Raw genomic sequence first — 24,294 nt, forward strand, 5'->3', positions numbered from 1 at the left:
CTGAAGTATTTTTAGTATCTTCATAATTTTTACATAAGAAATGTTGGCAATGTAGTAAGTATAATTCAGTCTGAAGCCTAGTGTGGAAAACGGGACAATAACTGGGCGGATTTGCAAACTCACCCAGAATATCAGCAAAGGATGTTGTTTTGCTCTCCTAAGAGATTAATTTGTGTCTCCCTGAAGGAAAATCCTTTGGTACCAGAGCAGGGCATTTTCCACCCCTATGAAGATGTGCTGGTGAACAGGTATTGTTGTTTATACAGATGACACAACTGAATAAAACTGTGTAAAGAAGCTATTTATCACACGTAGCCATGAAAACAAGAAATGTTGTAGAAAAGTGTAAATGTACAATTCAATTTTATTTCTGTTTTCTAGTTTGCATTAAAGGGGTTGTCTCATTTCAGTTCATTTTCGTTTTCTACTCATTGTCCCCAAGTCTCGGAGAGTCTCTGCCGCTGCTCCCGGTGTTTAGCACTGGCTGCAAAGCTCAAGTCATGTCAATAGCGCGGCAGTCAATCAGTGCGCTCTGCGGCTCTGAGCAGGGCGTTCCGTCTACACTGCCAGAGCTACTTAGCTCACTAATTGGTTGCTGCACTGCTGATGTTGTCAGTCAATACCCTCTCTCCATGCCCAGGAGATGTGGTATGATCAGACCATTCCCTGTACAGTCAGACACAGCCATTACACAGTGCACAGCTGGGGCACATTTATAAGATTATCTCCAGGAACATTGTATTTAAACACATCCAATTCTGGAACTTATTATTATTACAAGATCTATTGATTAAAATTAACTTTTGTTTGTGGGAAACACCCTTTAAGCTATTGCCATATTGAGCTACCAAGTCAATGGGACAACTGGCCATCATTGGGGTTGTCTCAACCACATTATACCCTATGCATGCTGACAAAGAAGGTCTAAAATAATTTGAGGGAAGGAGGCCTGGTAAAAAGTTAGTTGTTCATGCACAAGCACTCTCTATAGAAAGTATGGAAACAGCCAAAACACTCTCTTAGCTCTCTCTATATATGCTGTATGATGTAATAGAGATGGGACAAATCCTATGAATGTAAATAGCATCCTAATTTACAATGAGATATTATGGATTCCCATCGTAACACAGTATGGCAATAAGCTTGATTAGACTGCATTGCAGCAGAATTGAATCTAGATAAAAGTGGCTATGTAACCTCATTGTATGCCCAATCTAGATCAATGTACCCCTACTGTAATACTGCATTTGTTTTGTAATTTGGCCCATATGCCTCCTGAAACTTGTCAATAACTAAAAGTATCCAGTAAGGCTTGGCATTCCCTGGTGGATTGTAATCATATTCTTCTAATGACCATTACACAAAGCAAGGCTTTTCTTTCTGTCCCGTGAAGAAAAAGAACAGCTTGCTAGAAAACACAAAGATTCAAAGGCAGTCTCTGATTGCTGCGTCTACAAAGGCTCCATTTGTCTCATTTTCCTTGTGGAAGTTTCTGACTGCGCCATGTTGCATGTTTCATAGTAAAGAGGCATGACGGAATGCAAACAGCATGACAAGACACATGTATGATAGTATGTGGCATCTTCGCTTATAACGTCTCTCTGGAATGCTGATATATATATGTATTTTTTAGGTTCTACATGATAACAGCTTGACTGATGATATTCCTTTAGTGGCAAGCAGGAGTTCTCGCTGCCAGATTATTAATGATATCATTCATGCTTCCAAACAAGTAGCAAAACAGGGAGGCAAGCCAAAGAACGCACGAGAGTGAGCGTACACTACTTAACTGAATCACTGAGCAGAATTAGACTTAATGATTTTTTGTTACTCTGTTACTATGCTGGATAGGAATAGCGTACAATTGGGCTCTGATCATTAGACATTAGACAGCTCATATGATCATTAGACAGCTCATATGTCATCTGTTTTATGTAGTAAGAGTTTAGTGATTGTTGGACTCCTGTCCTGTGAAAGCATTAGCCATTGTCATTGTACCTAAGCCCGGAGGCTGCATTGTGAACGCACAATAATGTGAGCTGTGATAATTGGATCTGACGTATACGACATGCAGCATTTCACCCTATTAACTCTGAACCAACAGCTGGTTGTAGTGTGATGGTGTCGGGATATTTGGTGCCTAAGATCTAGACAAGTTGTCATCATTGAAGAAGTTATGAATTTTGCCATATACAATGCATACCCAGCATCCAAGACAGCTAAGCAACTGCTATGTGAACAGCTAAGACAAGGATGTCAAACTCAAACGCACAGAGGGCCAAAATGAAAAACTTGGACAAAGTCATGGGCCAACCAGTATACAGTATAATGGGCCCCACAAAGTCTTCCATACAAAATAATGGGCCCCACATAGTCCTCCATACAGAATAATGAGCCCCACATAGTCCTCCATACAGTATAATGGGCTCCACATAGTCATCCATACAGAATAATAGGCCCACATAGTGCTCCATACAGAATAATGACCACACATAGTCCTCCAAATAGTATAATGGCTCCACATAGTCCTCAATACAGAATAATGAGCCCCACATAGCTTTCCATACAGTATAATGGCCCCACATAGTCCTCCATACAGTATAATGACCGCTCCACGACCAGCCCTACCCTCACCTACTGTATCCTCACCCATCCCTTGTAGACTGTGAGCCCTCGCGGGCAGGGTCCTCGCTCCTCCTGTACCAGTCTTTGTCACGTTTGGTTCAAGATTATTGTAATTGTTTTCGCTATGTATAGCCCTTTCTCACATGTAAAGCGCCATGGAATAAATGGCACTATAATAATAAATAATAATAATGGGCCCCATATAGTCCTCCATACAGTATAATGGGCCCCACATAGTCCTCCAAACAGTATCATGGGCCCCACACAGTCTTCCATACAAAATAATGGGCCCCACATAGTCCTCTATATAGACTATATAGAATAATGGGCCCCACATAGTCCTCCATACAGAATAATGGGCCCACATAGTCCTACATACAGTATAATGGGCCCCACATAGTCTTCCAAACAGTATAATGGCTCCACATAGTCCTCCATACAGAATAATGAGCCCCACATAGTTTTCCTTACAGTATAATGGCTCCACATAGTCCTCCATACAGTATAATGGCCCCACATAGTCCTCCATACGGTATAATGGGCCCCACATAGTCCTCCATGCAGAATAATGGCTCCACATAGTCCTCCATATAGTATAATGGCCCCACATAGTCCTCCATACAGAATAATGGACCCCACATAGTCCTCCATACAGTATAATGGGCCCCACATAGTCTTCCAAACAGTATAATGGCTCCACATAGTCCTCCATACAGAATAATGGGCCCCACATAGTCCTCCATACAGAATAATGGACCCCACATAGTCCTCCATACAGTATAATGGGCCCCATATAGTCCTCCATACTGTATAATGGGCCCCACATAGTCTTCCAAGCAGTATAATGGGCCCCACATAATCCTCCATACACAATAATGGGCCCCACATAGTCCTCCATACAGAATAATGGGCACCACATAGCTTTCCATACAGTATAATGGCCTCACAGTCCTCCATACAGTATAATGGGCCCCACATAGTCTTCCATACAGAATAATGGCCCCACATCAGGGTGGTGGTTCTGGTGTCGCGGGCCAAATATAATCACCCCGCGGGCCAAATTTGGCCCAGGGGCCAGATTTTGACATGTACGAGCTAAGAAGACTGGCTTACTCCAATTTTTGACTTAAACCCAATAGAAAGGCTGTGGCAGGACCTGAAACAATATAGGCAAGAAAACTCACCAATATGTCCGAATTAAAGCAGCTCTTCAATGATGAGTTCAGATAAAATTCTTCTCCCATTCAGCTACAGTACTCACATTCATTATTAGGAAACTATCTGAACAGTAAAAATGTAGCAAAATGATAAAACAGCAAAGAAAATGATAAAATCATCAGAAATTCCCCTGCCTCATATGGTAGAAGAGTATTACATTTGAAATGAACATTTGAACTTTTTTTTTATTTCGGCATTTCAGAATAATTAATAGTGTCTTTAATGCAAACAGATTTCACTAATACGTGTTGGAAGCAAACAGCCTTCCATGCCAGGATACTACATTAAGAATGGAGGCCAGATGTTTTATTACAGCCAGACATATAAAAATGTATCACTTGCCTCATGTTGTATACCCAGCATTTGGCAGGTAAGCTAAAAATAATGGTGCGTCTGGTTGTCGGCTGAGCCAAACGATCCAGAACCAGGCCTTCTCCGCGTCTGTGTAAATCGGAGAGGTCGGCTGCACGTGCTCTTTTGTATGGTTTTCATATGGATCCCTTTCACTTGTAGCAACAATAAATGAACTAAGTGATAAAATGGCGTGTCCTTTGTGAGGAGGACATCTGTTCTTTGTTCATTTTGGTTTATTATAAGGGATTTTTTTTTACATGCTCACACAAAAATAGTTCACACCTCTTCAAAATATATGATGTGCAAGGGTGCCTGTCGGCATGACAGGGGTTACACGATGACTGCATGCTGACTTATTGAAAACAGAGGTGGCACCTAGTCTTCTTTACCGAGCAGAAGACAAGATGGCTCTATTCTTCTCAATCCAAAACATCTGTATATTCTTATCAGAAGAAAAACCTGTTAGTGAATATTCATACTAAGAAGAGCATGGCAGGTGGGTAGCCTACAGATGTATAGGTGGAAATAAACTTAGTAGTCTAAGGGATTGTCCAAGACTCATGGTTTTTCCATTGCTGTATGTCCTAATGCTCGGTATTTTTGTGATGTACATGGATCTGCTGTTGTCACTACAGGTCTTGTCATGCTCAGCAGGGGCAGGCACTCTATTAGTAGAGCCTGTGCAGCCAAACTGGGGCCTAAGAGGTAATGGGGCCTACTTCCACCTCCAAATCGGCAAGCACCTTCTTTCACAGACACATATCGGGGTGCATGGTGATGAGCTTTTGGACTGCAAAGGACATAAAGGCTAGAAAGGTAGACTGAGCATCAGGGAAGGAGACGAACCCCGGTGCATACTGATCTTGCACCGGGGTCCGTCTCCTTCCCTGATGCTCAGTCTCCTTTTCTGGCCTTCATGTCACCAACACCAATAACGTCAAGTGATTAAAGCTGAAGTCAGCGCTCTTTGTCAGTCTGAAGTCCTTTTTCTCTTAGCGCCTGTTCTACGGGCAACTTTGCTTCATCCATGACAAGTACATTGGAGAGATGCTCAAGAAAGGGAAAATCGCGTGTGTGATCTTCAACACTTGAGTGAACATGTCACTGAAAGAGAAAACCGAACATAGATTTCCTCTTCTGCTGGCGTATTGTACATACCACTAGATATAGAGTGAAAAAAACAATTAGTCCCACACAAACTGTTTAATTAAGACAGTGTCTGCATAGTACCAATACACTGATTCCATTTTATCACCCATCATCAGCATAGTTATAATGATAGTCTCTGCTGGTACAGCTACTTTAGAGCTAACGCAATGATAGGGATAAGGAAATAAAGAGTTTAAAAGTCAGATAATAATTATATCCTACCCTATGCCTGGATTTTTTCCTCTTATATATGGATTGTTGACCATCTCTTATTGGTTGTATATAAGCATTTGAAGGTATAACCAGGAATATGTATCTATACTCTACACATACATGCCACTGATTACATGATATCCTTTATTTTGTTCATATTTCTATTAAAAAACAATGTTGTATGCAGTTTACAATGTCTCGGCAGTGGGTGCCTTGTGTATCCCAACCAAACCTAAACTCTGTAAGTATAACTAAAGTCTATGGCCATTTTGGCATATTTTCCCATTGTGTATGCTGAAAGAGCACAAGTTTATGAAGGTGTCATTTATCTGCTTCCTCCATATACTAACCCTCCTCCTGTCATGTCCCCTAACATTTTCTGAGCATAGTCTTTCCGGAGCTCCAGCCTTCATACAAATAAACAGAGCTATCAGATACTGACTATTACACATGTATTTCTCTAACTGTGTAGGAGACAACTGAGCACGAGAATACCAGGGCTGTGGAGTAGGAGTCGTGAAGTTGAAGTCGCAGTCAGTGTCCATTTTGCTGGAGTCAGAGTCGGAGTCCATTTTGGTGGAGTCTGTATAAAATGGACAGACTCCGAAAATATCTAATAAATTGGGTTCATTAGTACAGTACAGGATGTGCTGTAAATGTTTTCATAAGAATTTGGGAAAGTTATGAAATGTCCTATAAAGGTCTGATCTGTTCCTGATCTAAGGATCTTGGCCTTTAGTTGAGGTGAATCTGTGCTGCACTTTATGTACATGCTTAGTAGTGAGGCAATAGTGTTGAGTCAAAGTCATGGAGTCGGAGTTGGGAGTCAGGGAGTCGGAGGTTTGGCTTACCGACTACACAGCCCAGGAGAATACATTGTAGTATGTCATTAGTTCTGTTTTCTCAAACTTGCAGCATATCAACAGAAACTATAGTCAGATGTACTGTACACTACAACATATAAAGGATCTTTTAATAATATTTCTGGGTGCCTTGAACTGCCAATAGCCAATAGTTTTACCATCTGTCTATGAGCCTGGCATGCAAATCATAATTATCAGTATGTAATAAGTTACAACATTTGCAAAATATGAAAAGCTAAATGAAATGTTATAGCATCAGGAAGGAACCTCACCCTATATTTTTATTATATGGGGTTTCAACACAAGTGACTTATAAAAATCCAAAGAGCAGGAAAAATAAAAACCTGCCAGTCCTACCACTCAATGACGATCAGCATGCACATGCATAAAAGAGGTTTATAAGACAAGACATCTCGTCAATAAAATGTAATATGATATGTAATAGGAGGCAGTTTGCCGGTATCTCTTCTACGTGTTACGCTAATGACATTATTACGTCCAGACATGATATAACTTACTCCATCGCTCAGCTAAATGACAATGAAACTGAAGACCTCCGCCACCTGGAATATCCAAAGTGTTAATGTACGTATCTGTAGAAATAAACGTGAGGTTGGAATACAACTGGCCTGAGCCCAACCATCCAAGGTACGGCTTCCAGCTGATGAAATCATTGACTTGAATGTAATCTTTTTCACGTTGAATATGTGTGAATGTATTATTTGGCAAGTGCTGGCCATGTGCATATTGCAATAAGCCGTGTGGAGTTGCTGGTAAAAAAAAGTGCCAGCCGTTTATGATTGAGCTATAAAATGTCTGCTTTGTGGTATGTTTGCCTGGCTTCATTACATATAATAATTGCATCCTGGCTCACAGATGTGTGTTAATGTCTTTTTTTTTGCACCTTAGATACATTTTAGGAACACATGGACAATAGACACAGGCTTTTTACAGTTAACGTGTGCAGGCGCGAATGCCAAAGAAACATGGGTGGGGTACGGAGCCAGCAATTTGTGCATTACCCATACAAAAATTGTAGGTAATGGATGATGAAAATATGGAATAACTGACACTAATTTGGAAGGTTTCCTTTCGGTCTATTGCTTCGACTTCCTCCTGATTCTCAGCTACAAAAATATTCTTGAGTTGTGATTAAACTTGCTCCTTGACCCTACGGTGTAATTATGGTGTAACACAGAGCAGTAGTTGTGTAGAGCTCATTTTCCTGTCTTAGTAGATTTCTAGGCTGTAGAAGATACTACCCATGAAGCTGATACACTCGATATGAGGAATGTGATACCAATATTAGGCAAATGGTATAAAATGATATATACGATTCACGTGGATCCAAGTTCTTTTTGAGCACTATATACTTTAATTCAACCATTCCTCGGCAGTAGAAACCTATCACACTTCAAAAGCTACTCATCATTTTCTGCAAAACATTCTTTAGATTCCTTGCCTTCCGAGGAGCAGGAGTCCAGCAATGCCTTATAAATAGGCCTTTGATTACTCGCAATTCTCTTTATTATGTACACTAATCAAATAAGGCATTTACATCTAGTTCTCCTTTTGCACTTAATACATAAGAGGGATAAGTGTATAATTTACATGCTGTCGGCACCGTGCGGAGTAGAAGTCTTGGCAAATGTTCTTATGATTGTGTAATTTTGGCTTGCCTACATATCAGAAATGAATATATTACATTTATGCTAAACGCCTTGCCAGCCTCTAATTTCTTTCATCTTTGTTTGGACAGGAACATATTCTGATACATATACTTTTTAACAGATTGTGACTCAAAACATTTCCTGTTCTTCACGTTTAAACCTCAAAGAATGTGTAAGTTGCAATGTGTGTTTGCAGCCCACGCAGAATACAGGATTTTTTTTCTAGGTGTGCAATATATGATACATTTATTTTGTTTTTATTAAAAAGTTGGGAAGGCACAGAACTTATAGAACAGTAATAATAAATATGGGATGATGGGAGGTGTAAACTTGCTTTCATAACACAATATTTAGTGTGGAAGAACAGATCCATCACACATGCATACAGCAGAATCTGAACCCTCCTGCTTGAAAGTTATAGCAAGTGAACAAGAGAATAATGGTGACTTTCAAAGCAGAACAAGCGTTTTCTTCATAGTAACACAGGATATATAACTAGTGGGGATGTTGTGTGGGCATAGCGGTGGATGTAAAATATTACAATGTGAAGAGATACCTTTGTGTGCACTTTACATTAAGCTAATTTGCAGTTAACGAGAACCTGTCATAGGATCAGAAGTGGGCAGTTTTTGCTCTTATTTCATTTCTGTTGCTCCGCTGTATGCTATTTTTTATATCTGCCATATAGCTCCAAAGATATTTTATTTGCTTCTAGTTTTCATAGCATTTACCAAGGAGGCATGGCTAACAGGGTTCTCTGGGGGCATGTCTTTAGGTTGCGCTGCAATATGAATCTGTGAGCCACGCCCCATTGGTAAAGACTATAAAATCAACACTAAATCCATAGTCCATATCTCTAGAACCATATGGCGGTTAAAAAAAATAATAATATAATACTCAGCGGAGAAGCAGGAATAAAATGGGAGCAAAAACTGCCCACTTTTGATCTGGTGACAATGTATTTTATTGTAGCCTACATGCATTCAATAGATTCGGCTAAAAAAGCATTTCCATCAAAATTTTTATTCTCTTAATATATTGCAATCATATTATATAGCTCTGTGTACTTACAATTGCTCATTTTGCCTTTCTACCTAGTTAGTCTCTTTTCCATTAGATCTATGACATCATGTGATTAAAAACTGACTATCTGAATCCTTCTAAGCTCTATGTAGAAACAGGAGGTACATTTTCCCTGCATGAGACATAAGTCACTGCAAAAGTCCCTGGCAGGGGGGAGAAGCGGAGGGTCTGGATCAGGAGTTGAAGAGGTGATAACTTATGCAAGGAAAAGAGACTTTGTGTTTCCACACAAAAGAACAAATATTAGGCAAAAATGTGCTACCTCAAATTGAATTAATTATATATCATGCATAAAGGGTATATTTTGTAGGATAGCACCATACTGTATAGGCACAAAGTGTTTGGCAAAAGTCTAAAAAAAAAACTAGAAGAACCTATTCATAAAGGACAAATAGCCATAAATAAATTATAAAAATGCTTTATTAGGTTATTCCATTACTAAAAGGTTAAAAAAACAGGGTGGCTCCACAAAAAAAAAAAACGGGCGACAATAACAGCAGGAGGAGATAAGGCAATAAAGGACACATACAAAGGTACTTGCATAAATATCAAATGACATATCAGCTAAAATAATACATCAATGTGAGTCAGAAAAGCTATACTATATCATCATGTGCCAGAGCCACAGTGGCAAGAAAGAGAGGATAGATAATATCAAGGTAGGTAAGTATTACCCATGTGGTTCTCCTGCTGGAATGGCGCCAGACTCCAACCCATTTTGGTGCTAGCCTTGGTCAGGGTAGCATGTTGGGGTCTGGCGCCATTTTTGTGGGGCCCACCCTGTTTTTTAACCTTTTACGAATAGAATAACCTAATAAAACATTTCTATAATTTATTTATTCTTCTTGTTTCTACATACAAGAAAGAGAAAAGAAAATAATTAACTGGGTAGAAAAGAAAAATGAGCAATTGGAAGTACATAGTGAAATATAATATGATAATTGCAGTATATTAAGAGGATAAAAACTTTGATGGGAGGAGTAGTGCTTCTATAATGAAGTGAATGACATGGCAGTATTGAAGAAAAGCATCAGGCTATTCACTAGGGGCGTGTATGTCAGTGCACATAATTCACAGACACTATCTTATCTATGTTTTACTTCAGGAATATATAATCTAGTACTGTCTACAGAAATGTCCTTAAATGAATAGACAATTCCAGTGAGTAGTGAAGCTGCCCTACCCTAGACTTTGTCTCACTTCTTACCTGTTTTGCATGATTAATGAGTGAGTTTCAATTATATTGCTATGATAGAAATAACAACGTCACTTGTTTGTAGAATATTAAAGGGAACCTGACAGCTGATACATGCTACCTGATGCACATGCGGCATGCATAAGCCACTGTCTGTAAGGTTACAGCCAGGTATATTTGACTCTGAAACGTGTCAGAGAGAAACACACTTTAAAAGCCGGCGGGGACTGTGCTACATGGGAGACTAGTTAGTTAAGAAGGTCGGTCCCTGGCGACTTCTCCCCACCTACTGCCAATGACTGACAGGTCTCTCCTTGTACACACATGCAAAGAGAGACCTATCACTCACGGGTAGCAGGCAGGGAGAAGCCACTGGGGATCAGGCTTTTCAACAAGTCTCTTGTGCGGCTCGGTAACCGGCAACTTTTAAGCTATATTTTTTGCTGAAATCAGTTAAATATATATAGATGAAATTATAAAGCCGGTGTCTGATACATGCTGCCCGTGTATGAGCTGTTAGCTTCCCTTTTCTTCTATTTGGCTGCCAATAAGTAAGAAAATTTTACACAAAAATAAAACAATATCCCCAAAAGTGGAGAAACTCCTGTAAGCCTACTAAACTGCTGTACCTCTGGGAAAGAACATTTTGTCATCCTCTACACATCGTGGATTGTCATCCACATTTCTGACTATAAGCCAGGATAAACAGAGCCTCCCATCACATAGCTACCTGCACAATGGGATGTCCACCAGTTGATGCCTTCACCGCCCCACGGCTTCCTTCCGTCTCATAATGAGCTCTGTGATGAGATTTGGGCTGCACTTCAATGCGAAGTTCATAAGGTCCCGACTGCGATGGCAGATGCCAATCAAGGGCAGGCAGAGAAGGACTGTAATGGAAAAGAACAGCTATTTAACAGCTATTAAATATTAACACAGAGTGTATTATCCCACACCACAGGAATTTGGCACTATTACTTTAGAGACCATGATTAGCAGTCTATCCTTCACTATCTTACATTTAAAATTTCATCAATAGGTCTAATGCCATGATATAAGTAATTTAAAAGCCCGTGAAGTGGCCAAAACCTCTTCCGCCTTCATGAAGATGAATGGCCACGGACAATACACTTGTAAACAGCCTGCTTATGTCAGTGGAAATTGTGTGTACATTGCTTCTTTTTCCATGAATCTAACTCCTTTTAATTGTCTTCAGAGAATGCGTATTAATAAATAAGCAAGCAGATGATGGAGAAATACTATATTAACAGGAATGATTTATCTATCTGGTTATAGGTGGTCACGTTGGTGCTCTATGTGGTGCCAGTGTACTACAAAGTCTGCTACAAGACACAATCGAAAAAGTAAGAGTCAAGAAAAAGAAGGAACTACCCGAAGAAATCAAGAGTCCTGTTATACTGCCAGATAAACTGCCAGCAGTGGGCACCAAATATACATATGTATGTATATATATATATATATATATATATATATATATATATATATATATATATATATACAGTGCCTACAAGTAGTATTCAACCCCCTGCAGATTTAGCTGGTTTGATAAGATGCAAATAAGTTAGAGCCTTCAAACTGCAAACGAGAGTAGGTTTTATGAACAGAAGCATAAATCTTACAAATCAAAAAGTTATGTTGCTCAGTTGAATTTTATTAAATTTTAAACATAAAAGTGTGGGTCAATTATTATACAACCCCTATGTTTAATATTTTGTGGAATAACCCTTGTTTGCAATTACAGCTAATAATCGTCTTTTATAAGACCTGATCAGGCCGGCACAGGTCTGTGGAGTTATCTTGGCCCACTCCTCCATGCAGATCTTCTCCAAGTTATCTAGGTTCTTTGGGTGTCTCATGTGGACTTTATTCTTGAGCTCCTTCCACAAGTTTTCAATTGAGTTAAGGTCAGGAGACTGACTAGGCCACTCCAACACCTTGACTTTTTCCCTCTTGAACCAGGCCTTGGTTTTCTTGTCTGTGTGCTTTGGGTCGTTGTCTTGTTGGAAGATGAAATTACGACCCATCTTAAGATCCTTGATGGAGGAGCGGAGGTTCTTGGCCAAAATCTCCAGGTAGGCCGTGCTTTCCATCTTCCCATGGATGCGGACCAGATGGCCAGGCCCCTTGGCTGAGAAACAGCCCCACAGCATGATGCTGCCACCACCATGCTTGACTGTAGGGATGGTATTCTTGGGGTCGTATGCAGTGCCATCCAGTCTCCAAACGTCACGTGTGTGGTTGGCACCAAAGATCTCGATCTTGGTCTCATCAGACCATAGAACCTTGAACCAGTCTGTCTCAGAGTCCTCCAAGTGATCATGAGCAAACTGTAGACGAGCCTTGACATGACGCGTTGAAAGTAAAGGTACCTTACGGGCTCGTCTGGAACGGAGACCATTGCGGTGGAGTACGTTACTTATGGTATTGACTGAAACCAATGTCCCCACTGCCATGAGATCTTCCCGGAGCTCCTTCCTTGTTGTCCTTGGGTTAGCCTTGACTCTTCGGACAAGCCTGGCCTCGGCACGGGAGGACACTTTCAAAGGCTGTCCAGGCCGTGGAAGGCTAACAGTAGTTCCATAAGCCTTCCACTTACGGATGATGCTCCCAACAGTGGAGACAGGTGGGCCCAACTCCTTGGAAAGGGTTTTGTACCCCTTGCCAGCCTTGTGACCCTCCACGATCTTGTCTCTGATGGCCTTGGAATGCTCCTTTGTCTTTCCCATGTTGACCATGTCTGAGTGCTGTTCACAAGTTTGGGGAGGGTCTTAAATAGTCAGAAAAGGCTGGCAAAAGAGATCTTTAATCCACACATGTGAAGCTCATTATTCTTGGTGCCTGAACTACTTCTTAATACTTTAGGGGGACCAAACAGAATTCTTGTGGTTTGAGGGGTTGAATAATAAATGACACTCTGAATTAACTTTTAACGTTTTAAAAAAAATAAATAAATAAATAAAAAATAAAAATTTGCTGCAGTGCATTTCCCACTTCCAGGCTGATCTACAGTACAAATGTCACAATGCCAAGTTAATTCCGCAAGTGTCAACCAGCTAAATCTGCAGGGGGTTGAATACTACTTGTAGGCACTGTATATATATATATATATATATATATATATATATATATATATATATATATATATATACACATGGTCAAAATTGTTTGTACCCCTCATTTAATGAAAGAAAAACCCACAGAAATAACTTGAATCTGATAAAAGTAATAAATTAAAAATCTATGAAACTGAACAAATGAAAGTCAACATTGCTTTTCAACCCTGCTTCCACAGAATTGAAAAAAATATTAAACTCATTATATAGGCCTGGACAGAAATGATGGTACCCCTGAAAATAATGTGACAAAAGAGACATGTTTAATCAAGTTGTGTCCACAAATTAGCATCACAGGTGTCTACAATCTTATAATCAGTCAGTGGGCCTGTATATAGGGCTACAGATGCTCACTGTGCTGTTTGGTGACATGGTATGTACCACACTCAACATGGACCAGAGGAAGCAAAGGAAAGCGTTGTCTCAGGAGATTAGAAAGAAAATTACAGATAAGCATGTTAAAAGTTATAAGACCATCTCCAAGCAGCTTGATGTTCCAGTGACTACAGTTGCACATATTATTCAGAAACTTAAGATCCATGGGACTGTAGCCAACCTCCCTGGACGTGGCCGCAGGAGGAAAATTGATGACAAATCAAAGAGACGGATAATATGAATGGTAACTAAAGAGCCAAGGATAACTTCTAAAGAAATTAAAGGTGAACTCCAAGTTCAAGGAACATCAGTGTCAGATTGCACCATCCGTCGTTGTTTGATCTAAAGTGGACTTCATGGGAGATGACCAAAGAGAACACCATTGTTGAAAAGAAATCATAAAAAAGCCAGACAGGAATTTGCCAAACTACATGTTGACAAGACACAAAGCTTCTGGGAGAAAGTCCTATGGACAGATGAGACAAAAATGGAAGTTTTGGCAAGGCACATCAGCTCTATGTTCACAGAAGGAAAAAAGAAGCATATCAAGAAAACAAAACTGTCCCTACTGTGAAACATGGAGGAGACTCTGTTATGTTATGGGGCTGCTTTGCTGCATCTGGCACAGGGTGTCTTTAATATGTACAGGGTACAATGAAATCTCAAGACTATCAAGGGATTCTAGAGAGAAATGTGCTTCCCAGTGTCAGAAAGCTTGGTCTCAGTCACAGGTCATGGGTCTTGCAACAGGATAATGACCCAAAAAACACAGCTAAAAACACTCAAGAATGACCAAGAGGAAAACATTGGACTATTCTGAAGTGGCCTTCTATGAGCCCTGACCAAAATCCTATTTAGCATCTTTGGAAAGAGCTGAAACATGCTGTCTGGAAAAGGCAACCTTCAAACACGAGACAACTGGAGCAGTTTGCTCATGAGGAGTGGGACAAAGTACCTGTCGAGAGGTGCAGAAGTGTCATTGACAGTTACAGGAATCGTTTGATTGCAGTGATTGCCTCAAAAGGTTGTTCAACTAAATATTAAGTTAAGAGTACCATCATTTCTGTCCAGGCATATGTAGCGCCCCGAGGGTTCGGCCGCTACAGGGGTATTGCACCTCAGACCAGAGGTGTGATATTCAACTCCCAAGTAAGGATGGAGTATGGACCAGGGCTCAGTTAGCTGCATACAGCACACACACCCCATTTCCGAGGGACAGCTCAACGGTGCTCCCACTAGACAGAAGTGCAGGCACGACCGACTATGTCCCTGCCTGGAGTGGGGAGGGGCGTGGAACACCCAGTGCTGTAGGGGCAGATAGGGGTTGGTTCCTGAGCGTAGGAAGGAGCCCATTGGTTGCTGGTCACCTGGGCTCATGGTCAGAGGGAGGTATAAAAGGTGGGCACCATCTTAGCTCTAGAAGAGAAGACAAGTTCGTTCAGTCAGAGGAGAAGACCGGGAGTGGAGGCTCTGTAGGAGCTCCACTCAGGAGCGGGCCTAGAGAGAGACCGAGGAAGAGAGAGAGAGGAGGTGAAAGGGAGCTGTGATTAAGTCTCATCCCAGCTCCACGAGAAAGGAACAGAAAGGAACAGAGAAAGAGAAGGAGAAACAGAGAAACAGAAGGGCTCAGGAACAAGAAGGTGGAAGGGACCCTAAGAACCCACGAGAATCCAGGGTGAAGGGTCAGGCAGATTAAGGGTACCGGATCCCAAGTTGGTGGAGGAGAAACTACCCTCAGCCAAAGACCGGTCGTCGTGATCATCTATTGGTGCGACATCTCATCAAACCTGCTAGGAAGGCGCCATATAGGACAGCGGAGGACGGGGCCCACGTTTAACCGCACAAGTCCGCGGCAGCTGGACAAAAGTGGGTCACTGGTGAGGCAGGCCAGAGAAAGGATTAAAGGGAGTCCTGTGCCATGCTCCTGAACTGCCTGGGAGGTGACCGAGCCCCACACCTGGTCGACGCAGCACGGCTCGGGCGGTCACTGCTGACAGAAGTGACCCGGAACAAATGAACTGTGAGTAAAGACCCTGGACTGTAACTTGTCTGTGTGCTCCTTCGCGCCTCCAGCACTACCGGTACTGGGACTCTCACCACCATCACTCCCAACATCCACTACACTGCCCTGGGGCCGCACTCTTCCCGTGGGGAGTCACACCATCCCAGCTGCACACATCATCGGCCCCAGCGGACTGCCTTGCAGTGGCGGTTCCTTATAGCCGCAATCCACGGGTGGCGTAGTCGGACACTATCTGAAGCACGTAGCAGACTACCATTGGTCTGACCACCCTGAGCCACGGGACCGGGTTGCCACCACTACCCCCATCGTTTCCCTATTGCCCGGATCCGCGTGCCCCATGGCCCAGGGGGCGAGTCACATATTTCATGAGTTAAATTTTTTTTTGAAATTCTGTGGAAGCAGGGCTGAAAAGCAATATCTGACTTTCATTTGTTCATTTTCATAGATTTTTAATTTATTATCACTTTTGTCAGATTCAAGTTATTTCCGTGACCATTGAGGGTTTTTCTTTCATTAAACGAGGGGTACCAACAGTTTTGCCCACGTGTGTGTATGTATATATATATAAATATATATATATATATTTATATTATACTGCTCAAAAAAAGAAAGGGAACACTTAAACAACAGAATATAACTCCAATTAAATCAAACTTCTGTGAAATCAAACTGTCCACTTAGGAAGCAACACTGATTGACAATCAATTTCACATGCTATTGTGCAAATGGAATAGACAATAGATGGAAATTATTGGCAATTATCAAGACACCCTCAATAAAGGATTGCTTCTGCAGGTGGGGACCACAGACTACATCTCAGTACCAATGCTTTCTGGCTGATGTTTTGCTCACTTTTGAATGTTGGTTGTGCTTTCACACTCGTGGTAGCATGAGACGGACTCTACAACCCATAGAAGTTGTCCAGGTAGTGCAGCTCATCCAGGATGGCACATCAATGCGAGCTGTGGCAAGAAGGTTTGCTGTGTCTGTCAGCGTAGTGTCCAGAGGCTGGAGGCGCAACCAGGAGACGTGGAGGGGGCCGTAGGAGGGCAACAACCCAGCAGCAGGACCGCTACCTCCGCCTTTGTGCAAGGAGGAACAGGAGGAGCACTGCCAGAGCCCTGCAAATGACCTCCAGCAGGCCACAAATGTGCATGTGTCTGCACAAACGGTTAGAAACCGACTCCATGAGGGTGGTATGAGGGCCCGACGTCCATAGATGGGGGTTTTGCTCACAGCCCAACACCGTGCAGGAAAATTTGCCACAGAACACCAGGATTGGCAAAGTCGCCACTGGCGCCCTGTGCTCTTCACAGATGAAAGCAGGTTCACACTGAGCACATGTGACAGACGTGACAGAGTCTTCAGAAGCCGTGGAGAGAGATCTGTTGCCTGCAACATCCTTCAGCATGACCGGTTTGGCAGTGGGTCAGTAATGGTGTAGGGTGGCATTTATTTGGAGGGCCGCACAGCCCTCCATGTGCTTGCCAGAGGTAGTCTGACTGCCATTAGGTACCAACATGAGATCCTCAGACCCCTTGTGAGACCATATGCTGGTGCGGTTGGCCCTGGGTTCCTCCTAATGCAGGACAATGCCAGACCTCATGCGGCTGGAGTGTGTCAGCAGTTCCTGCAAGATGAAGGCATTGAAGCTATGGACTGGCCCCCCCGTTCCCCAGACCTGAATCCGATTGAGCACAACTGGGACATCATGTCTCGCTCCATCCACCAACGTCACGTTGCACCACAGACTGTCCATGAGTTGGGGGATGCTTTAGTCCAGGTCTGAGAGGAGATCCCACAGTATACCATCCGCAACCTCATCAGGAGCATGCCCAGGCATTGTAGGGAGGCCATACAGGCACGTGGAGGCCACACACAATACTGAGCCTCATTTTGACTTGTTTTAAGGACATTACATCAAAGTTGGATCAGTCTGTAGTGTGTTTTTCCACTTTAATTTTGGTGGTGACTCCAAATCCAGGCCTCCATTGGTTAATGAATTTGATTTCCATTGATGATTTTTGTGTAATTTTGTTGTCTGCACATTCAACTTTGTACAGAACAAAGTATTCAATGAGAATATTTCATTCATTCAGATCTAGGATGTGTTATTTGAGTGTTCCCTTTATTTTTTTGAGCAGTGTATATATATATATATATATATATATATATATATATATATACACACAGCTATATGAAAAAGTTTGGGCACCCCTATTAATCTTAAGCTTAATGTTTTATAAAAATTGGTGTTTTTGCAACAGCTATTTCAGTTTGATACATGTAATAACTGTTGGACACAGTAATGTTTCTGCCTTGAAATGAGGTTTATTGTACTAACAGAAAATGTGCAATCTGCATTCAAACAAAATTTGACAGGTGCATAAGTATGGGCACCTCACCAGAAAAGTGACATTAATATTTAGTAGATCCTTCTTTTGCAAAAATAACAGCCTCTAGTCGCTTCCTGTAGCTTTTAATGAGTTCCTGGATCCTGGATGAAGGTATTTTTGACCATTCCTCTTTACAAAACAATTCCAGTTCAGTAAAGTTTGATGGTTGCCGAGCATGGACAGCCCTCTTCAAATGATCCCACAGATGTTCAATGATATTCAGGTCTGGGGACTGGGATGGCCATTCCAGAACATTGTAATTGTTCCTCTGCATGAATGCCTGAGTAGATTTGGAGCGGTGTTTTGGATCATTGTCTTGCTGAAAGATCCATCCCCTGCGTAACTTCAATTTTATCACTGATTCTTGAACATTATTGTCAAGAATCTGCTGATACTGAGTGGAATCCATGCGTCCCTCAACTTTAACAAGATTCCCGGTGCCGGCACTGGCCACACAGCCCCAAAGCATGATGGAACCTCCACCAAATTTTACTGTGGGTAGCAAGTGTTTTTCTTGGAATGCTGTGTTTTTTTGCCGCCATGCATAATGCCTTTTTGTATGACCAAACAACTCAATCTTGGTTTCATCAGTCCACAGGACCTTCTTCCAAAAAGAAATTGGCTTCTCCAAATGTGCTTTTGCATACCTCAGCCGACTCTGTTTGTGGCGTGCTTGCAGAAACGGCTTCTTTCGCATCACTCTCCCATACAGCTTCTCCTTGTGCAAAGTGTATTGCATAGTTGACCGATGCACAATGACACCATCTGCAGCAAGTTGATGCTTCAGCTCTCTGGAGGTGGTCTGAGGATTGTCCTTGACTGATCTCACCATTCTTCTTCTCTGTCTTTCTGATGTTTTTCTTGGCCTGCCACTTCTGGCCTTAACAAGAACTGTCCCTGTGTTCTTCCATTTCCTTACTATGTTCCTCACAGGAGAAACTGACAGGTTAAATCTCTGAGACAGCTTTTTGTATCCTTCCCCTGAACAACTATGTTGAATAATCTTTGTTTTCAGATCATTTGACAGTTGTTTTGAGGAGCCCATGATGCCACTCTTCGGAGGAGATTCAAACAGGAGAACAACTTGCAAGTGGCCACTTTAAGTAGCTTTTCTCATGATTGCATACACCTGGCTATGAAGTTCAAAGCTCAATGAGGTTACAAAACCAAAAAAAGTGCTTTAGTAAGTCAGTAAAAAGTAGGTAGGAGCATTTAAAACAAGAAAATGATAAGGGTGCCCATAGTTATGCACCTGTCAAATTTTGTTTGAATGCAGATTGCACATTTTCTGTTAGTACAATAAACCTCATTTCAAGGCAGAAACATTACTGTGTCCAACAGTTATTACATATATCAAACTGAAATAGCTGTTGCAAAAACACCAATTTTTATAAAACATTAAGCTTAAGATTAATAGGGGTGCCCTAACTTTTTCATATAACTGTATATATTGTAAGGCGGCGGTGTTCACACCGTGCAGTAACTGAGGCAGTGACCCAAACAAGTCCAGCATAAATAGCTTTTATTCAGCAACTCACGGGTAAACAGAAAGTCCTCCGGTTCGCAGCCGGGTTAACATGAGTCCATAAACAACGGTTGCCGTGGGCAACGGCCGCGCCGGACTGCTCAAAGCCTGACAGGTGCAGAGCTTTTCCAGGCGGTGGTTCAGCTACATTCAATCCTGCTGAGCTTTCCTGCTATGCTCCTAGCAGGTTCCAACATAGAACAACACTAATCCTTAGTGCAGGAGTTTTAAAGGACCTGTGGCAAGCGCCACTGGAAAACCCGGGTTGGAGGGAGGAGGCCGCCCCACTACCTTCTTGTAGTGTCCTCCAAGAAATGACGGCCCTGCCGGGTTTTACTTAATCTGCCTTAGCCAGGTAGTCTGACCAGGTCAATGCTCACCTTCATTCCTGCATTGCAGACGCAGGTGTGCCTGTGACTACAATGCACTCCAATGGTTTTAATAGGTCTCTGTACACATTCTGGGGGAGATATAACGTCCCTCATATATGATCCCAGTCACTGCCTCACTATATATATATATATATATATATATATATATATATATATATATATATATATATATATATATATATATATATATAAATAAATAGCAAGTTGTTTAACTACATATTGCAACTGTCAGAAGGTCCACAAATTTCTCACAGTTTTCAAGATCTCTGCTTTCATTCAATAGGAACTTTCATGGCTTAGAGAAAATAAAAATTTGCCCTAGTTATGTTACATATACAGTAGAAAGAAAAAAAGGGTTTGGTACCGTGTTAGCCAGCTGAAAAAAGATTGCTCTCAGTGGGAAAAACAAGATAATATACAGTAGGAGCTCGGCTCATTAGAGAACTGTCTCCGCCAATAAGATTGAGGGGAATCAAAACAGAGTATAAAAAAAACAGGGCAACTTTTCATCCTACTAGAAATAACTTATTTGCTGAAACCATGAAATCCTATGAAACACTGCTATAGGAGAATATTCCGGAAAACATACAGCATCCAGTGGAACATGCCATGTATGAACGCTGTACAAAGAGAAAGATCCCATATAATGGAAGAATGTCTATGTACATAAAAACGGCTACATACTACAGAGCGATACAACTGCTTTACCATGTGAATTAGTCCTTAAACAAGATTATAGGATTAGCTGTAATATGCATCAACTGCTACATCAGCTCAGGACTTTATTTAGTCATTTAGGCAGGGCATGTTCACAGGAATAATTCCCCACATGTCTACAGGCAATTGTTCCATATATTTATAGGAAAGTGAACCTAAAACGCTGTAAAATACCAAAAATACCAAACAGAGCAGGTACTCACTCTCTTTAGGTTTCTCGCGGCTGCATGGCTATCTGTGTTTTGGCTGCAGTGGTGATATTACATCAAAAGCGTACATCACCACTATAGCCAATCACTGACGTCAGAGACTCTGCTAAGGTAGACGGCACAATTCACAGAGCTCAGCAACACTGCTGAGGTAGACAGCACAATCCACTGAGCTCAGTGACTCTGTTGAGGTAGACGGCACAATCCACTGAGCTCAGCGACTCTGCTGAGGTAGACGGCACAATCCACTGAGCTCAGTGACTCTGCTGAGGTAGACGGCACAATCCACTGAGCTCAGCGACTCTGCTGAGGTAGACGGCACAATCCACTGAGCTCAGCGACTCTGCTGAGGTAGACGGCACAATTCACTGAGCTCAGCAACACTGATGAGGTAGACGGCACAATCCACTGAGCTCAGCGACTCTGCTGAGGTAGACGGCACAATCCACTGAGCTCAGCGACTCTGCTGAGGTAGACGGCACAATTCACTGAGCTCAGCAACACTGCTGAGGTAGACGGCACAATCCACTGAGCTCAGCGACTCTGCTGAGGTAGACGGCACAATCCACTGAGCTCAGCGACTCTGCTGAGGTAGACGGCACAATCCACAGAGCTCAGCAACACTGCTGAGGTAGACGGCACAATCCACTGAGCTCAGCGACTCTGCTGAAATAGGCGACACAATTCACTGAGCTCAGCAACACTGCTGAGGTAGACGGCACAATTCACTGAGCTCAGCGACTCTGCTGAGGTAGACGGCACAATCCACTGAGCTCAGCAACACTGCTGAGCTAGACGGCACAATCCACTGAGCTCAGTGACTCTGCTGAGGTAGACGGCACAATCCACTGAGCTCAGCGATTCTGCTGAGGTAGACGACACAATCCACTGAGCTCAGCGACTCTGCTGAGGTAGAGGGCACAATCCACTGAGCTCAGTGACTCTGCTGAGGTAGACGGCACAATCCACTGAGCTCAGCAACACTGCTGAGCTAGACGGCACAATCCACTGAGCTCAGTGACTCTGCTGAGGTAGACGGCACAATCCACTGAGCTCAGTGACTCTGCTGAGGTAGACGGCACAATCCACTGAGCTCAGTGACTCTGCTGAGGTAGGCGGCACAATCCACTGAGCTCAGCGATTCTGCTGAGGTAGAAGACACAATCCACTGAGCTCAGCGACTCTGCTGAGGTAGACGGCACAATCCACTGAGCTCAGTGACTCTGCTAAGGTAGACGACACAATCCACTGAGCTCAGTGACTCTGCTGAGGTAGACGGCACAATCCACTGAGCTCAGTGACTCTGCTGAGGTAGACGGCACAATCCACTGAGCTCAGTGACTCTGCTAAGGTAGAAGGCACAATCCACTGAGCTCAGTGACTCTGCTGAGGTAGACGGCACAATCGACTGAGCTCAGCAACACTGCTGAGCTAGACGGCACAATCCACTGAGCTCAGTGACTCTGCTGAGGTAGACGGCACAATCCACTGAGCTCAGCGACTCTGCTGAGGTAGGCGGCACAATCCACTGAGCTCAGCGATTCTGCTGAGGTAGAAGACACAATCCACTGAGCTCAGCGACTCTGCTGAGGTAGACGGCACAATCCACTGAGCTCAGTGACTCTGCTGAGGTAGACGGCACAATCCACTGAGCTCAGGAACACTGCTGAGCTAGACGGCACAATCCACTGAGCTCAGTGTTTCTGCTGAGGTAGACGGCACAATCCACTGAGCTCAGTGACTCTGCTGAGGTAGACGGCACAATCCAGTGAGCTCATCAACACTGCTGAGGTAGACGGCACAATCCACTGAGCTCAGTGACTCTGCTGAGGTAGACGGCACAATCCACTGAGCTCAGGAACACTGCTGAGCTAGACGGCACAATCCACTGAGCTCAGTGTTTCTGCTGAGGTAGACGGCACAATCCACTGAGCTCAGTGACTCTGCTGAGGTAGACGGCACAATCCAGTGAGCTCATCAACACTGCTGAGGAAGACGGCACAATCCACTGAGCTCAGTGACTCTGCTGAGGTAGGCGGAACAATCCACTGAGCTCAGCGACTCAGCTGAGGTAGGCGACACAATCCACTGAGCTCAGCAACACTGCTGAGGTAGACGGCACAATCCACTGAGCTCAGTGACTCTGCTGAGGTAGACGGTACAATTCACTGAGCTCAGTGACTCTGCAGAGGTAGACGGCACAATCTACTGAGCTCAGTAACTCTGCAGAGGTAGACGGCACAATCCACTGAGCTCAATGACTCTGCTGAGGTAGACAGCACAATCCACTGAGCTCAGCAACACTGCTGAGGTAGGCGGCACAATCCACTGAGCTCAGCGACTCTGCTGAGGTAGATGGCACAATCCACTGAGTGTCAATGTGACATCACTGCTGTAGCCAAAACTCCGAGACCTGAGCAGCAGCGGGAAGGCAGCCCTGGACCTGGGGAGGGGAAGTTTAGGTATTTTACAATGTTTGGAGTCTACTTTCCTCAAAGTGGAAAATCCTTTTAAGGTGGTGAATTAAATAAGAATTGTTAGCTCTCTCCAAATGTTAGTAAAACTTTGTATTCCCCAAAATATAATGACTCTGGAGCATTTGTTATCATAACTCAATATTGTACCATTCCTCTATTATTCCTGCTAAAAATCTCTATATAATATACTGGGTGTTACCAGTTAGGGGGGTGTCCCTACACCGTCTGTCATTGTCCAATCAGCCGCATATATGTAGAGACACGGCCCTTTGACAAGGAGACAGATAATACCCTTTTGGCAATTTAAATCTAAAGGAATAACAGCAGAACAGCACAAATCGGAGTTCCAAGAACAGACGTTCCAGAATCACTATTGTATGGAGAATATTTTCTTACATACGGAAAATATAATGTAATCTCCGTAACTTAAACTACTTTACATAAAAACCTGAGACTCTTTGCATCAAAAAAAGGATTTATGATTCATTAATTTTTTAAAATAATGGATCGTTTTTACAAACCTAGACTGTCAGTCACAATTTAGTCATGTGGTCAGAAAACAAAAAATACATAATAGCGGAAAAAAAAATCTGATCAACTAATGGTAAAACCAATCATTACAGAGGAGGTTAGTAAAACATCTGTTCCATATATTGTCTGCTTCTTCCGAAAAGAT

General features: G+C 42.7%; 1 protein-coding gene across 6 annotated transcripts in view; it reads right to left on the minus strand.

Moving 5' to 3' along the window:
- The window catches only part of NFATC1 (nuclear factor of activated T cells 1), a 234,998-nt gene that overhangs the window by 170,669 nt on the left and 40,035 nt on the right, over positions 1–24,294 (minus strand). For all 6 annotated transcript variants that reach the window (XM_073678906.1, XM_073678908.1, XM_073678902.1 and 3 more), the window contains exon 3: positions 11,101–11,260. In XM_073678906.1, the coding sequence (XP_073535007.1) occupies positions 11,101–11,260 (160 nt within the window). The remainder of the gene's footprint in view (positions 1–11,100; positions 11,261–24,294) is intronic.

Source organism: Phyllobates terribilis, unplaced genomic scaffold, assembly GCF_046119375.1.
Source record: "Phyllobates terribilis strain yellow unplaced genomic scaffold, ASM4611937v1 Scaffold_4__5_contigs__length_816908805, whole genome shotgun sequence".
Lineage (NCBI taxonomy): Eukaryota > Metazoa > Chordata > Amphibia > Anura > Dendrobatidae > Phyllobates > Phyllobates terribilis.